The sequence below is a fragment of the Pongo abelii genome, chromosome X, assembly GCF_028885655.2.
Source record: "Pongo abelii isolate AG06213 chromosome X, NHGRI_mPonAbe1-v2.0_pri, whole genome shotgun sequence".
Taxonomy (NCBI): domain Eukaryota; kingdom Metazoa; phylum Chordata; class Mammalia; order Primates; family Hominidae; genus Pongo; species Pongo abelii.
The window spans coordinates 130,543,333-130,561,632 of record NC_072008.2 but is presented as its reverse complement, the minus strand read 5'-3'; the positions used below and the strand labels follow the sequence as shown (position 1 = coordinate 130,561,632).

At 35.9% G+C, this 18,300-nt stretch overlaps 1 protein-coding gene across 11 annotated transcripts in view; it reads left to right on the top strand.

Moving 5' to 3' along the window:
• Nucleotides 1-18,300, top strand: part of TENM1 (teneurin transmembrane protein 1) — an 841,958-nt gene that overhangs the window by 539,240 nt on the left and 284,418 nt on the right. For 9 of the 11 annotated variants that reach the window (XM_002832080.2, XM_054545040.1, XM_054545042.1 and 6 more), the window contains one exon: nt 2,690-2,842. In XM_002832080.2, the coding sequence (XP_002832126.2) occupies nt 2,690-2,842 (153 nt within the window). The remainder of the gene's footprint in view (nt 1-2,689; nt 2,843-18,300) is intronic. The other 2 variants (XM_009235231.2, XM_054545043.1) reach the window with 1 other exon arrangement.

The following is an 18,300-nucleotide window of genomic DNA, read 5'->3' as shown; positions in this document are numbered from 1 at the left end:
GGATAAATTAGGAAGTAGGTGTTAGAAATCTCTTTAGCTCCAACTAAAAGTGGATGAATGATTTTTAAATAGGCTATCCTTCTCTGTTCTCGGTCACTAACTCAAATACTATACATGAGTGTTACACATACTAATTAGCCCCTTTCAGTTCACCTAGGAACACAAAGAGAAATATGAAATGGCTTACGAGCAGATTCACTTTTTTTTTTTTTTTTTTTTCCTTTTGGTAGGATTTGGTTGATGTTGAAAAATGCAGTGAGAAAACAAACAAGAGGTTTCTCCAGCTTTTTGCCCTAGGCACTGTTTTCTCCTAACATTCTCTCCCTTCAGTGACTTCATTCACTCTCACAGCTTCAACTATTGCCTCTGTGCATATATGACTTTTCATTCTTTTTCTAGCTCTAATATCCTCCAGAACTTCAAACCTCCTATAGTTAGCATTCACTATCTGGAGGGCCCATCAGTCCCAGAAACCCAACAGCCCCAAAGGCTGAATTCATTGCATTCGTTGCATCTTCTCATCCTGTCTCAAGCCACATATTCAAATAGTCATCAATCAACAAAACACAAATCCAGTAGCAACTATTTGTAGCAAGTGCTGGGCTAATAAAGAATTCTCTAACTCTATTAATGGTTCCACCATTGTTTCAGTTAGACTCAAAACCTTAACCATTTTGGATTCCTCCCTCCTTTCTCTCACTTTTTTCTACACCCTACCTCAGCACACCTATATACAATGCATGAATGTGTATACAAACACACACAGAGACAGAGAAAGAGAGAGAGAGGGGGAGAGAGAGAGAGAGAGAGAACTTGTTGCCAAATCCTGAGATGCCATTTATGCAATTTCTCCTTAAGAAATCTCCTTCTTTGCATTCCCACTGCAAATAACTGAGACACTCCTGTGACACTACTCTAGTTGGGGCACTAATTACTTCTTTCCTAAATTATTGCAATGCCATCCCAATTGATTTATTTGCCAAATCTTTAGGTCTCCAATTCATTCTTCTCCATACTACTACTGGATTTATCTTTCTGCAAAGGATGTTTTTATTATATCAGTTATTTGCCTAAAAACCTTCAGTGTTCCCCATTATCAAATTAATCCTCCTAAAAATTCTGATCATATCACTCAACCTCTCAAAAATTAGAAATGCCTCTCCGTTGCCTAATAAGTTGAATCCAAATGTGTAAGTGTGGCCAGTGTCCTCCACAATATGGCTCTAATCTTCCTTTCTGGTGTTAACTTCCACTAGCACCAGCACATAGCTAAGCTCCAGTGAACCCCAGCAACTTCTTTTGCCTCAGATACATCATGTACTTTACAAAGTCATATTTTGTTCAGCCCTGCCCCTTCTCCCCACCAATTGTTGTCACCTGTCAAAGCCCTACACATCCTTCAAGGTCTATATCTACTCCGCTTCCTTCAAAAATTATTCTTGATCAGCCCAACCTATTTTAACCTCCTGTTCCTTTAAACCAAAAGCTTTCTTTTTCACAGATGGCAAATGTTACACATCTTCATTGTAAAAAAAATATGGAAAACACAGAAATCATAAAGAAAAAAGTAAAAATTCTCTGTAAGCTTCTCATGCTGTTAACATTTTGCTATATATTCTTCCAAACCTTTTTTCTCCAGACATGAACATGTGCACACATACACAAACACACACACTTCAGATCACACTATTTATAATGGTTAGTAGTCTAATATTTTTCATTTGATACCTTATGAATATTTCCCATGCCATTGCATGGTCTTCTGCAACATGATTTTTAGCAGCCACATGATCTTGTATTATTTACTATCTCATCAGTTATTTGATTAATCCCCTCTTGATGAATATTTAGATTGATTATAACTTTCTAATATTATTTTCAGATGTTACAATAGACAGCATTGTACTTTGGCAACATTCATAGTTAATTCACAGAAATTAAATTGTTAGCTCAAAGGGTAAATCAGATTTTAAGTTCATTTAATAAATGGTGCCACATTGCCCTCCAAAAAAGGTCACTGTATTCTTATACTCTCATCAGGAGTGTATGAGAGTGCCCATCTTCCTGCACAGTGACCAACACTGGGTACTTTTTAATCTTCTGATAGCAGTTTAAACCTGTCTTATGTCAATCATTCAGCATAATATTATTTTATCCTGGTATTACTACCAAATCCCACCCTAATAAGCATCTACATTTTAACACCTGCAGCAACTATCATAGGGCTTTATTCATACTAGGCATTCAGGAAATATTTGCTGAACTGAATTGAATTAAAGCCGTAGAGAAGGTCTTCCATGTTCTCATGATAGTCTGTCCACCATTACTCTGTAATAGTTTCCATATGGAAACTAGTGTTACATGACTAAGGGAAATGGAAAAGGAAAGGGTCACAGCAGTGAGAAGTTAAGTCTAATTGTACTATAGTTGATTCCAATTTCTAATCCTATCATTGGGCTAGCTTTAGCCTCAAAATGTTAACAACAGCTACTTTAACAGCTGTTAACACTTATATGTGTGTCGTAGCATGTAAGTAGCTACATGTATGATGTATAGGTATAAACTCCCAGTTACTTGGCCTAACTAAAAGAAAACTGTTCATAACATTTTTAGGTGCAAAGGGATACCTGGCTTGGAGATTTTCTCAGTGAGTCTGGAATAAATTAATGTATGGCTTGTTCTCTTGCAGCAGTGCATTTGTTCGGCCTGACTTGGCAGTTGCAACCAGTTGAAGGAGAGCTGTATGCAAATGGAGTTAGCAAAGGGAACAGGGGGACCGAGTCCATGGACACTACTTACTCTCCAATTGGAGGAAAAGTTTCTGATAAATCAGAGAAAAAAGGTACAGTGATCAAAATGATTGATTGTTGATTACTTTTCTTCTAATTTGGTCATTAGAACTGTAGCTGGGATGGTTTCACTTCACATTAAATTTCATGATCACTTGAAAGAAGTCCTCTACGTGAACAGAATAAATGCATGTAAATATCTTGTGAAAGCAAATTTTCCTTGTCTCCAGTGCCTTGAGTATAAACCAATTAAAGTTTTCAAATATGTTGGCAATTTTGAAAATAGATAAATATTTACAGAATGGAGGCTTCAATACAATGGAAATTGCATTTCGCATATAACTACCCTGAAGCAACGTGGGATTTTGATTAAGTTCTCTGTGGCCAAGCCCAGCATTTATATATAACATTTTATAAAGGGTATATGGAAATTTCTTCTGTTTGTAATACGAAAAAGCTTTTTCTGCTTAATGTAAAGGTGAATGTTTATGTCAAAGTTGGATAACATGATTTTTTTCTAGTTTGGGAACGTGAATTCTTCCTAGTTGGGAGAAAGAAAAAAAATCACTTTGAGTCCTGAACTGTTAAGTTTAACCAACATGAGCTTGAACTACCTGACTTATTTATAATAAATGTCACAGTACCAGCACTCCCAACATCTTATTCACACTGAATGATCTTAGTCTTAATATACAAGCAGTGAAAATAGCTGGAAATTTATATTTTTATTGAAATAGGATTCAGTACAGAGGGACTTGAGCCATGTAAAATTCCAGGAAGTCAATTTAAACAGTAGAAATTGAGAATAATATATATAGCCAGCAATATCCTGAGTAATTTTTGGAGACCAAACATAAATAAATGAATCAATGACCAAAACCTTCCCTCCAAGAAGCTTACAATTTTATACAGGTGGTAACACAGTCTTATTTTGGTTCATTAGTTGCAACTAAGACATCATTTTTTAATACAGTAGTTATTTGGGTTACTACTCTTCCCTTGTGTTTTTAATTCCTTTCGTGGGGGGGGGGGGGGGTTGTTTGTGCGTTTTGTTTCCTCTTGTTTTTGTTTGCTTTTGAAAAGGTAACTTTAATCCATGCTTCAGTAAAAATTAATGCTTAGGGTTCAGGAAAATATTATGGTTTGCTCTAGTTTTCAATTCATGATGCAGTTTGCTGTATGTTCTCATTTCAAAATACTTGTTTCTAGCCTGGAGTGACCTCTCCCAGCAGTTTCACTGTTACTCCTGAGAGTGGCTGAGGAGAGTAGAGGGATCAGAGGTGGCAGATTAAAAAGTCTGCCACACTTACTGCTCGGATTTTTCTTCCTTATCTCCCTTACCTGCTTTTTCTCTTTTACCTTCTCTTCTGCTATTTTATCCCCTTATATCTGAAAGTACAAGAGCTATCATTTGGTATTATCTGCCTAGGGTTTCTTGCCATTCACACTAAAAATCAGAATTTATCTGTCTGAGGAAAATGAAACATGCAAGACAGCAGGTCATCACATAGTTGTCATTATAGTATATTTGATTTTATATTCTAATTCACACCTCTTTTGATTCCTTTCCATAAAGTAAGTTGATGATGATGGCTAAAATTAATTTAAAATTACCATGTGTCAAGAATTGTTCCAGATGCTTTACATGGATTATATCATGAAGGTCACATTATGGTCCCCATTGTCCAAATGAGAAACAGAGGCACAGAGAGGTTACGTAACTTGCCCAGTGTCACAGAGCTAGTAAGTGGTGGTCTGATTCCAGAGTCCAGTCTCTTAACTTCTACACTGTACTAAAATCCTCATATGGAATATCTGTGAAGACCACAAAAAACTTTTTACACAATGAAAGCAAAGCCCCAGAGTCTATTCATGATAGATTTTAGAGAAATTCTACCCACCTATATTTTTAATGTGTTGTGACAAGTCTCATAAATGAAAAATGCTTTAAGTTTCTGCTCAATTATAACAACAAACAGAGCAAACTGACTTAAATTAAATACTTTATTAAGAAAAATCATTATGGGTTGATGCCTCATATACCAAGTTGCTAGCTTAACCTGACTTTTTCTGGAAGCCTGAACAAAACCTTAACTATAACTGCACATTATGGTTTTGCTATATTAGGTCTTTACTGCATATTACTTACCAAGTAAAAACATAGCTCCTTTTTTTTAATGCCATATGTATACTAATCCAAACCTTGCAGAAGATGTAATACAGTAGAAGGATATTTTCAAATGTTCAGTTGTATCCTTTTATGATTTTCTACATAAGACACATCCCATAAATACGGCTGTAGAAGCTTGTCTTGATACTGTATGCACTAAAATATGAAACTGACAACCAGACCATTCTTTCTAAATTTTTTTCTCTACTCTCCTAGAAGATTGGGCATTATAGCACTGTGGTTAAAAGCTTGGATTCTGGAGTCAGAGAAACCTGGCTTTAAATACTAACTGTGCCATCATTCTCTCTCCAACCTCAAGTAATTGACACAACCTCGCCCAGCCAGTGCCCTCATCTGTAAAATAAGGGTGATGATAATAGTACCTGTCTCATATGGACATAGTAGGGAGTTGATTAAACAACTGATATAAAGCATATAGCACAGTGTCTGACACATTGCTTAATTTAGCAGCAGTTATTATTGGACCAAAAGATTGGAAAATCGCCTTGCGGTTTTTGAACTTCATTGACATTCCGTTAGGTGCTATAGAACCTGCTTTCAAACCAGTATGAACTTTGCAGTGAATGATGACCTTCTTGAGACTGAAATGTTTTCTCTCTTTAAAGTTTGGTCTCTACTCAACAATCTAAAACCTATTATTTTTAAACTGTTATCACTATCATCATAAGATAATGATGAATGGCACTTTCTTTTATTATACTTTAAGTTCTAGGGTACATGTGCACAACGTGCAGGTTTGTTACATATGTATACATGTGCCATGTTGGTGTGCTGCACCCATTAACTCGTCATTTACATTAGGTATATCTCCTAATGGTATCCCTTCCCGCTCCCCCCACCCCATGACAGGGCCCGGCGTGTGATGTTCCCCTTCCTGTGTCCAAGTGTTCTCATTGTTCAATTCCCACCTATGAGTGAGAACATGCGGTGTTTGGTTTTTTGTCCTTGCGATAGTTTGCTGAGAATGATGGTTTCCCGCTTCATCCATGTCCCTACAAAGGACATGAACTCATCCTTTTTTATGGCCGCATAGTATTCCATGGTGTATATGTGCCACATTTTCTTAATCCAGTCTATCATTGATGGACATTTGGGTTGGTTCCAAGTCTTTGCTATTGTGAATAGTGCCGCAATAAACATACATCAAAAAGTAGGTGAAGGATATGAACAGACACTTCTCAAAAGAAGACATTTATGCAGCCAACAGACACATGAAAAAATGCTCATCGTCACTGGCCATCAGAGAAATGCAAATCAAAACTACAGTGAGATACAATCTCACACCAGTTAGAATGGCAATGAATGGCACTTTTTAAAGAAACATCATTCTACTAGAATTGGTTTCCCATTAACAGTTGTTATATATATATATATATATATATATATATATATATATATATATATCTGCTTCTCATGAGAAAATAGAATTTTCTCACCACTTAGTTATCCAAATGAAAGAAAAAGAGTATTTGATTATAGACATTTAGTATGCTAAAAAATTTACGAACACTCTAGAATTTCAATAAGCAGATATAAGTCACAACCACATACTGTAATCTACCAGAAAAATCTTTGTTGTCAGTATCAAATATTTATAAAATTGAAAGTATTGTACCAAAATAGTCCCTCACTACATTAGAGTCCTACAAACTAGTCATAATTTTTTTTTTTTTTTTTGAGATGGAGTCTCTCTCTGTCACCCAGGTTGGAGTACAGTGGTGCAATCTCGGCTCACTGCAACCTCCGCCTCCCAGGTTCAAGTGATTCTCCTGCCTCAGCCTCCTGAGTAGCTGGGACTACAGGTGCCCACCACCACACCCGGCTAATTTTTGTATTTTTAGTACAGATGGGGTTTCACCATGTTGACCAGGCTAGTCTCAAACTCCTGACCTCAAGTGATCCACCTGCCTCGGCCTCCCAAAGTGCTGGGATTACAGACGTGAGCCACTGTGCCTGGCCTATAACTATTTAACCAGTAAACATTGTGTAACAACTGCTTTAAACAGAGCAGAGGATATGAACAAATAAAAGACTCATTCCTAGACCTGAGTTATATAATGTCTATAAATAAAATTAAAAATAACTACCCCCACGTAATTTATCAATAAATTAGAATGTTAAAATCTTAAAGATTATCAAATCCAATATCCTTATTTAGAAATTAAGAAAATTAGGTCCAGAAAAGTTGAAATCACATAGAAAAAGCTGGGACTAGGAGAGAAGGTACTGAGTTTCACGTTTTATATTTTTCACCTGTTATTGTAATAGTATAAGATAAACTAAATATATACATTTCTGAAAAGGTTTTCAATAAGGAAGTATCACAGAGAAAAACTGAACAAGTAAAATAATTGATTTTATTCAGGCTATTGCAATAGGGAGGTTTTGTCTTGGTCTTACATAGGAAGGGGTAGATGGGTTACATGTGAGATGATTTACTGGTGGGATTGTGTTGCAATCAGGGGAAGTATCAGTTAGCTGAACAGGAAATGTGTATCTCTGTTTCTAGCTAGTTTCAGGGAAGCAGACAATTCTAATCTCAACTAATTATTCATGAGACAAAGAACAGGAAATTGGAGGGTCTGTATATGGCCTTTCAGTGGGTTCAGGCAATAGGGGAAAAGTCTGTTTGGTCTTTTCAGGGGTGGAATTATAGGTGAGTCTTAGGGAAATTATGGGAAAGAAGGGATAGAGAGTTTTATCTTAAGTCATTTAGGGAAGGGTGTTTTGTATGTGTTTGGGCTTTTTTTTGTTTGTTGTCATTGTCACGGTTTTTTTGCATAAGCCATTTCCCAGGACACAAAAAAGTGGGAGAATTTCGGAAAACAAAAGGTTGGGGAATTTCTTAAGCAAAATTGTTTTCCAGGAGCATTAGGGCTCAGGTAAAGTCTTGTATTGTCAGTAGCAATATAAATGGAGATGAAATTTATTGGCTAGTTGAGGATACTGAATTCCTGCAGGTTGGATGCCAAAATAGAACACTGGGAACAAAGAAGGATGGATGGGGAAAGAGAGAACTAAAGAATACTAAAAGCAGCCTTTATCTCCATTACAATTTTGCAAAAGCCTGGCCTTGGGGGAAAGTGGCATTTCTTTTAAATTCATCCTGCACGATCTATCTCCACAAAGTTGAAAAAAAATGACATTTTTCTAGTCAGTGTCTGCTGAATATACGACCATGTAAACAAAATACAGCTGATTGATATGACACAATTTATAGCCTCTCGTGAAGATGCTTTAGCCAAGACCAAATAGTGACTACAGCCTCACCTCTCTAGGCTCCAGTTTCTCATCTGAAAAATAAGGGAGTTGGCTTTCAACCCTTTCTAGGGGCAGAGAAGAGGCGGGGCTAGCAGGCAATGAAAACCTTTTTACAAATTAAATCTTACCCAGAAATTACAAATTTAAATAGAAAACAGGTAAAAGCCAAGTTTCTCCAGATACGGCGAGGGAAGGGGGCAGATTCCTGGCAAAACTCCCGTTCCCTTCCTCTTTGCTTTATTTGCCCTCTATTCTCTCAGCAGCTGCTAAGGCTTTGACAAAACACAAGGCTAACTTATCTGTAAGATCCCTTTAGCTGTACACACTATGCGTTAGTGTTCAAATTCTGCAGTTAAGGAAGAATAATGAGCCAATACAAGTAAAAGTGGACCTATTTTTGCAAAAGGGATATACTCCTGGAAAGAGGTTGAAATGTAGGTCTATAAAGTTTGTAAAACCACATTTGCCATTTAAAGTACTTGCAGAGAATTCCGTTGCAATTCAAACAATTAATTCCCAGTTTTCTACCTTATAAGTTTGGAGTTTTGACATGTATATAACACTAACAGCTTGCACTTAGCATTTACAATTGTAAAATACTTTAATGTCTTTTATCCACATAATAGTTTTATTCTGTGGCAGCTATTGTTACCTTTTCTTTCTTTCTTTTCTTTCCTTTTTCTTTCTTTTTTTTTTTTTTTTTGAGACGGAGTTTTGCTCTTGTTGCCCAAGAGTGCAATGGCGCAATCTCGGCTCACCGCAACTTCCGCCTCCCGGGTTCAAGAGATTCTCCTGCCTCAGCCTCCCGAGTAGCTAGGATTAGAGGCATGTGCCACCATGCCAGGCTAATTTTGTAATTTTTTTAGTGGAGACAGGGTTTTTCCATGTTGGTCAGGCTGGTCTCGAACTCCCAACCTCCAGTGATCTGCTCGCCTCGGCCTCCCAAAATGCTGGGATTACAGGCGTGAGCCACCACGCCCAGCCGTGTTACCCATGTTTTATAGTTGAAAAGGAAAACACAAGAAAATTACATGACTTGCCTTGCACAATAGGCAATAGACATAACTAAAGGCAGAGCTGAGATTGTGATCCAGTTTCTCCTTACTGTTAGTACCCTTCCTTGGGCTTTTTCTTTCATTTTTCAAAAAAATTCCTTTCTCAAAGCCAGTTTGTTTAAATAACGGCTATCTTGATTAAAAATCTCAATGCATACAGTTCAAATACTGTACTCTTCCTTAACAGTACTTGGCAAATCTTATATTTCACATCTAAGATCTCCTTTCAGCGAGCATTCTCCTGCCTCCACAAAGCAAAAGATACACACACACACACACACACACACACAACACAAGTACTCTTGGGAATTGAAAACTAAATGACAGTGCAAAATGTACCGTTTACAGCCACTTTTCGTTGTGGACCTATCCAGAAGAGAGGTGTGTTTGTGTGTGTGTGTGTGTTTTGCGTTTTTTTTTGTTTGTTTGTTTGTTTTTTTGCTTTATCTGAGGCATAAATGCCTTGGAACATTTTATACAATGCCTATTGTGGACCTGAAATAACAGGTTAAATTTTAATTTACTTAAGGTTTGGCAAATATTTATTTCACAGACCCAGTCAGCAGATAAAGATTCGTTATGTGGTACCAAACTAAAAAACTGCACCAACCCCACCCAGGTAATCATTGTGCATTCAGATGGAATGCAGTCCTGCAGTATAGTTCTGTGGTTCTGCAATAGTGGTTCATAGGACATGTGGATATTCAGCAGCCCTTTGAGTCAACCCATAGTTTCAGTATCTTTTATTTAAAGGATATTATGGCCCAAGATATTGAGGTAGAATTGGGAATAATTCATGTAAGCACAACAAACCACATGAATAAAATAGAAGTAATGCACTAACAAAGACAACATTGTTGGGAGCGTAACAGTATTATTTTTAAAGATTGATGGCGAATTACGGCAAATGTTTCCTATAATGCTATATAGATGTTTCCCTAACATAAGGCTTCAGAGGGCCCAGCTAGAGTGCTGCAGCTTGTTTTCAACTATATTAAATCACTTTATCAATATACTTCAGTTTTAACAAAAGCTTTCCTAAAGCATACTGGAGACTTGACTTCTAAAACAGATTTATGGAAAGGGTTCCCTATGCTGAAAGACAAACTTATTTATTGTATTAAAAATTCACGTTAAATGTCCTTGGTTATATATGTTTAGTGTTTCATTCTTGTTTCATTTTCATCCTCATTTTACTTAAAAAAAAAAAACTAATACACACCTTTCCTGTGATGCAATAAGAAATAGGTCTGTCTTGTGGTCCCTCTAGTCTAACAGTCTGCATCTGACAGGGTCACTAAGTGGTATGCTATAGAATGCCATGTTTATCCTCCTGGACTAGTCCTTTCAAAGCTAAGGGATCTTCCCATAACATTTTTACAACATTTTAGTTTTGTGGAGGAGGTAGTCCATTGTAGAAGTTTATCAGCCATGTGTATAATTAATTCTGTTGAATATCCATTTATATCTTTGAACCTGTATTACTTTTCAAGGAAGTTTAAACATTTACTAGCTTTTTTTGTGGAGTCCAATGTAATTCTAGTTACTTGAAGTTTACTTTTGACTATGAAGTTTTACAGTTCCAGAATTTAATGCACAAATCTGCATTTTTCCTGCATGTAACTTTTGTAATCTCCTAGATGATAATCACACATTCTTTTTTAGCCTACACATGTCTAATATTAAGAGTCCTTGCGTTTACTTCTGTATTCTTCTTGTAGCTTCCATTTTCCCTTAGTCATTTTAATGGTTATTTTCTATTTTCATTATAATTATACTGAAAGTGTCAGCCACAGCTATACACAGATACCATCTTCTCTTCGTGGTTCTAGGAGAGGGAAGAATAACAGTTAAAAAGTTAAGTTGAAAGAGAAACCATACCGGACCACCTCAAATGCTCCATTAAACTAATAACAAGGGAACAAAAATGAAATTCTTAGTATTCAGAAACACAGAAGCTCCTAATTTTTAATCCTGTATCAGCCAAGCTGCTACTTTAACTGTACCAAGTACTGTGGAAAGCTAACAAATAAAACAGAAGACATAGTGCTTGCCCTTGAGCAGATTCCCATTACATAGGAGAGCTGGAAGAAACATGCATACATACACATACAATACAAACAACATGCAACAAACTGTTGTACAGAAATAAAAATAAGATGGTTAGGTGATTAACAGGCTTAAAAGAAAGAAGATTAAAATATGACTGTTTCTGGAGAAGTAGTTTGCGCCAGACCTTGGAAAACAAGAAAAATCACTCCTAGTGATCTTGAGGAGTACATTTTTAGGAGAATGGAATAACCGAATGGTAAGGGGGAAATGCAGATGGTAATAGCCTAGGTAGTAAGTGGATAATGAAACAATAGTGCAGCTGATAGAAACAGTTCAGCAAGGAAAGGAAGGAGATAAACAGTATGATAATTAGACAAAAGGGCAGTTGGGTCATGTTATTCGTTTTTTTACAAATTTTTCAAAAGAAGAGAGACTTTTTTTTTTTTTTTTTTTTTTTTTTTTTTTCTGAGATGAAGTCTCGCCCTGTCGCCCAGGCTGGAGTGCAATGGCGCGATCTTGGCTCACTGCAACCTCCACCTCCCGGGTTCAAGCAATTCTCCTGCCTCAGCCACCCGAGTAGCTGGGATTACAGGCACGCACCACCACGCCCGGCTAATTTTTTGTATCTTTAGTAGAGACAGGGTTTCACCATATTGCCCAGGCTGGTCTCAGACTCCTGACCTTGTGATCCGCCCGTCTCAGCTTCCCAAAGTGCTGGGATTACAGGCGTGAGCCACTGCGAGAGACTTGTGTTTGTTTGAAGACAAAGAATGAGGAGCCAATAGAGAGGGAGACACCAAGTATGAGTAAGAAAGAAGGTTGCAAAAAGACCAAAGTCCCAGCATAAGCAGGAGAGAAGAGGAGGGAGGAGCCTTAGAGATAAACTGGGACATCAAATTGGATGGCATACTGAGTATGAAAGAGGCATTTTGGTATTTTAGAAATAAGAGATAGGAGCTGAAAAAGAGGACACAGTAAGTGTGGTAGCATCTGTTATTATTATTATTACTCTCTGACATGAGTTTTGTCTGTGAGAAGTTTTAATTCATGTAATTGAAGATTTCTGCATGCCTAAAAGGTAGAAATCAAAGGCTATAGCAATATGGCAAGTCTTCTGGAGGACTAGTACTAGATATGCCATTCCCTCATTACTCTCAACTATGTCATGGGTAGTTCATCATATAATTGTTTTTATTAAATGCCCAATGAGTAGTTGTCGAAAATTTAGACAGATGTGAATGTTCTATCCTCTGGGGACTTATATTCTAAAATAAAGGAGAGGGAACTGGATTAACTGAGCTATAATCAGCCATCCTGCCACCATCCAAAGTTAAGAAGGATGTGATCATGATAACTGACATATAACAGTATCTAACATTGTATGAAATATAGAAAATGGGCATCCCTGATGTGTACTACCAATCACACATTCTAAAATACTGGCCAGGGGATAGTTCAGCTTCTAGGTAGCAGGTAACATTCTAAAACCACTTGGAAATACATCAAAACTCTTGTGACAGTACATGATGGTTTTTGTGTATATGCTATGCCAATTCACACTATCTAACTGTATTTTTGTGACAGCTTTATTGAGATATAGTTTATATAGCATAATATAATTGTGCACTAATTTAAAGTGCGCAATTCAGAGATCTTTAGCCTATTCGGAGTTGCGTAGCAATCACCAATATTTAATTCTAGAACATTTTCATCACATCAGAAAGAAACCTCATACGCATTGGCTGTCACTCCATATCCCCACCTCCTTGCAACCCCTGGCAACCACTAATCTACTGTTTGTCTCTATAGATTTGCCTATTTCTACATTTCATATAGAATCATATAATATATAGCAATGTATCAATACTTCATTTTTATGGCTGAATAATGTTCCATAATATGGGTATACCAAATTTTGTTTATCCATTCATTAGTTGATAGATCTTTTGTGGATTTTCACTTTTGGACTATTGTGAATAATGATTCTATGAACATTCATGTATAAGTTTTTATTAGAAAACCTGTTTTTAATTCTTTGGAGTATACACCAAGTTGTGGAATGATGGGGTCATATGGTAATTCTGTGTTTAACATTTTGTGTTTAACAGTTCTTCAACTGATGAACTGCTTTCCAAAGCAGCTGCACCATTTTACATGCCCACCAGCAATGTATGAGAATACCAGTTCTCCACATCCTTACACTTGTTATTGTCTGTTGTTTTTATTTTAGCCATCCTAATGGGTGTAAAATGGTATCTCATTGTGGTTTTTATTTGCATGTCCCTGATGAATAATGATGTTAAGCTTCATTTACTGTTCTTATTGGTCATTAGTCTGTCTTCTTTGGAGAAATGTCTATTCAGATCATTTGCTCTTTTTTCAATTATTTAACTTTTTATTGTTGAGTTGTAAGCCTCCTTAATATACCATAGATACAAGCCCCTTATCCAATATATCATTTGCAAATGTTTTCTCCCATTCTGTGGGCTGTTTTTCCACTTTCTTGATAGTGTCTTTTGAAGCACAAAAGTTTTTATTTATTTTTTTTTTTTTTTGAGACGGAGTCCAGCTCAGTCGCCCAGGCTGGAGTGCAGTGGCGTGATCTCGGCTCACTGCAAGCTCTGCCTCCCAGGTTCACACCATTCTCCTGCCTCAGCCTCCTGAGTAGCTGGGACTACAGGCGCCCGCCACCACGCCCGGCTAATTGTTTGTATTTTTAGTAGAGACGGGGTTTCACCGTGTTAGCCAGGATGGTCTCGATCTCCTGACCTCATGATCCACCCGTCTCGGCCTCCCAATTCAATTTATGTATTTTTTTCTTTGTTATTTGTGCTTTGATGTCATGTCTAAGAAACTATTGACAAATCCAAGGTGACAAAGATTTATGCCTGTATTTTCATTTGAGAATTGTACAGCTTTAGCCCTTACATTTAGGCATTTGATCCATTTTGAATTGTTTTTTGTATATGGTATGAGGAAGGGGGTCACATTTATTCTTATGCATGTGAATATCCAGTTGTTCCAGTATCATTTGTTGAAAATATTATTCTTTCCCCCATTGAATTGTCTTGGTGACCTTGTCGAAAATCAGTTCACCATAAATGTGAGGTTTCATTTCTAGGTTCTCAATTGTATTCCATTGATCTATATATCTACCCTAATGCCAGTACTCATTATCTTGATTAGTGTAGGTTTGTAATCAGTTTTGAATCAGGAAGTGTGAGGCCTCCAATTTTGTTCTTTTTAAAGATTGTTTTAGTTATTCTGAGTCCCTTGTATTTCCATATTAATTTTAGCATCAGCTTGTCTATTTCTAAAAAAGAAAATGAGAGTTGGAATTTTGACAGGGACTGCATTGAATCTGTAAATCAATTTGGGAAGTACTGCCATCTTAACAATAATAAGTCTTTTGATCCATGAACATAGGATATCTTTCCACTTATTTAGGAAATATTTAATTTCTTTCAATTATGTCTTGTAGTTTCTCAGTATACAAATCTCACAGTTTCTTTTACTGAATTATTCCTAAGTATTTTATTCTTTTTAATGATATTATAAATGGACATTCTCTTCTTAATTTCATTTTGGAGTTTTCATTGCATATAGTCATATTTATTCATAAATCTTTGAATTTTTTGCAATTGGCAATATTTTCTTTCAAGAGATATTTTATTCCACCTTGACCCATGAGTCTGAGTAAATGTTTGAATATGTAACAACTTGATGATACATTTGTGCTTTATATCAATTTTAGTTTTCACCAAGAAAATTCAAAGTAGTTGGCTACTTCATGTACCCATTTGTAATCCATATACAGAAACTTCTACAAATGTAATTTGTATTACACCGTGTGAGATTGTATAGCAAGTCACAAGAGCTTTAAGTTTGGAAACCCATTTTGCTGAATGCTACCTAATGGTCAATAGACCACACCAGAAGAACTGTGAAACTTTAAAGTTTTTGGGAATGTGGAAGTTTTTACAACAAAATTTAAAGAAATCCTTCTAAATAGAGAATTGTGTCTTTTAAATGATATAGCTTCAAAAACAGATATACAGAGTCAAAATGCAATTCAAAATAAGTCCTTTAATTAAGGATAAGATTTTAGCAATGCCATTTTACTTCTACCTGAGAAGATGTAAGCAATACTAAATAAGCTACTGTACTGGTATCTGTAGTCTTTTGGTGTTTGGACATAATTGTTTACACTTATACAAGTAATGTATTTCTCAATTGTAAGATTAGTTAATTAACTTTTCTACACAGTGAGCTATCTATTATCAGTGTCATATCAGAGGATTTTATTTACAAACATATTTTATTCACAGTTAATTGCCAAGGCCTATGTGTGTAAATAGTTATAATTCTTCCTCTCACCAGTAAATTCTTGACATCTACTTACTGGACGTTTAATAAAAACAATTATATGATGACCTACCTATCACATAGTTGAGAGTAATAAAAAAGTTGTACATTTTGACTAAAATGTCAAATATATTATCAAAATTACTATCAACAAAAAAATTATCAACATTACTAATTTATTAATGTATCCAAGCAGTGTTTACCAAGTTCCCACTAGGTGCAAGGTTTATTCTTTTCTTTTTCTCTTGACTACTTTTGGGTAATATAATGGATACAAAAGCATGTGTAATCCATAACCCAGAAAATCTACCCCTGAAAAATTGAGAGTTGAATACATATTTCTCTTCGATAGTTCACATAAGGAAAATTACATTAAGCTACATAGATGGAAACAGTAGCTTTCCACTTACCTTTTAGATGGCTTTTGCTGTACCCCTTTGACCCCTTTACAGCATTTAATCACAGGGAAGAGGTTAGTTCCACCTCCCATTTTGCTCCAAGCACTGCTAATCTAAATTTGCAAAGACTTGTTACTGTTAAACAAGTATTATATTTAGAGGAACATAAAGAAGATGATACTTATATCGTGAGACACACTCTAGGTCTAATTTGGCTGAAAAACACACCAATATCTTTTAAAGACTTTGAGCATGTTATAGGCTGAAGTAAAGGACAAATATTAATGCATATTTTTCTTCTCTTTGGACAACATAGCTTAGATACTTTATGAAACTTGCAAATGTCTTTAAAATACAACTCAGATTGCTGTTATGGGCTATACCATAGCATTTAACTTGATCATTTTTACCTTAAAATTTAATGGTGGAATCTTTTTAATGACCATGTTTCACTATCTTCTACCAATATTCAACCGAGTTTTGCATAGGATCATTGAATGTACCATGTCTAGCTATATTAAATAGAAAAAATAAATACGTATGTGCAGAATATAGTTACTTACCTCCTATTTTATATGAACAATGTTATTAGTAATCATGTAATTAGTATTCAAGTGTGTGTCTGAGTCTAGGTATAATGGAATCTTGATTTAGGTGATACCACCACTGCACACATTGTCTGTCACCAATTCCAGGCCCCCTTTTTTTTCACCTTCCAAGTATCTTGACCTTTTCTTTTTGAACTAAGTTACCATCGCTTAGTGTGCCCTCCTTCAACACAGCCTGTCTACCATTGGTTTTTCCTGCTCAGCAGTTGATGCCTGTGTTGCAACCTATAAAGAGAGTGTTTAGCTCAAACTAAATTGGTGGATGTTGGTGAGACTGTGATAACTACAGTACTGCACAGCTTGATATGATCTGTGGCTCTCTGCATTTAATCTCAAATTTGTGCAAGGAAGTGTTCTATAACTGGAGAATATGTTCTTCCTAGGTTTTCCAATATGCTTTAGTAAAATAAGAGATTAAATGCCAATTAAAACAGTCATATTACAAAAATAAATAAATAAAATTGTACCTTGATGCTGTATTCTATCTCTGCTGTTGACAATTTGCAAAGAAAGGATCAGAGTCAGTGTTAAGTTTGGCCAAATAGATTCCATTTACCTATATTAATACAGAATCTTTTTGGAAAAAAAATCCTTTTTTTTTAAACTGGAGACAGGGTTTTACGATATTGGCCAGGCTGATCTCGAACTCCTGACTTCAGGTTATCCACCCGCCTTGGCCTCCCGAAGTGCTGGGATTACAGGTGTGAGCCACCGCACCTGGCCTCAAAAAATACTATTTTGTATTTTTTTTCTACATTTAATTTCCTTCTCTTTAGTGTGCCCCACCTTTTGGCTACATTAAGGAAAATAGTTAAATGATAAATGAATTCATAGTTATTGTATTATAATCTATAACAAATTTTGAGAGATGATAAAAATGGAGCAGGCTATTTAGTGGTGTAGATTGCTAACAGGGAGATATCTTCCTTTCTGATGCATGAAACTCTAAAAGGTAAGAGGCTGAGAAATTTTCCACCTGCAAGCTGTGAGAATGTCTCTTCTCTAATACCAAATCACCACAACTAGCTTGCTTTGCCTATTTTTATTTAAATTACAGTCCACGTGCTCATTCGTATGTTGTCATCTCTGTTCATCTACCTTGTCTTAGCTGTAATGAAGCTTTCAAGGGATAAGATCAACTTCTTTTAAAATTATTTTCATGAATAACTTATGCATATGTACTCCAGATATATAGTAATGCTAATAAACAGAGAAGCCCAACAACACAACTTCCTGAGTTTCTTTTGATTTATTGAATAACATTTAAGTAGCTTCATTATGCAATATATGATGCTATAAAGTGCAGAATAAAGAGATGGTGTAGTATTTGGTAAGGTTTTAATATAAAGGTTAATGTCCATCAACCAGTTTTGTTCAGATTTTTTTAAAATGACAATATCTATTCATTAAAGTCTATTCTTAGCACCTTTAAAACAGTGTTTGTCAAACCTAGAACATTTTGAATTGTTGTATATTTATAATATTGTTTGCATAACCAAATGATGCATTTTAAGATTGATAAAAGCCCCTAATGAGGATAGCAGTTGAATAAACTGAACATTAACTTGCGAACAGAAGTGC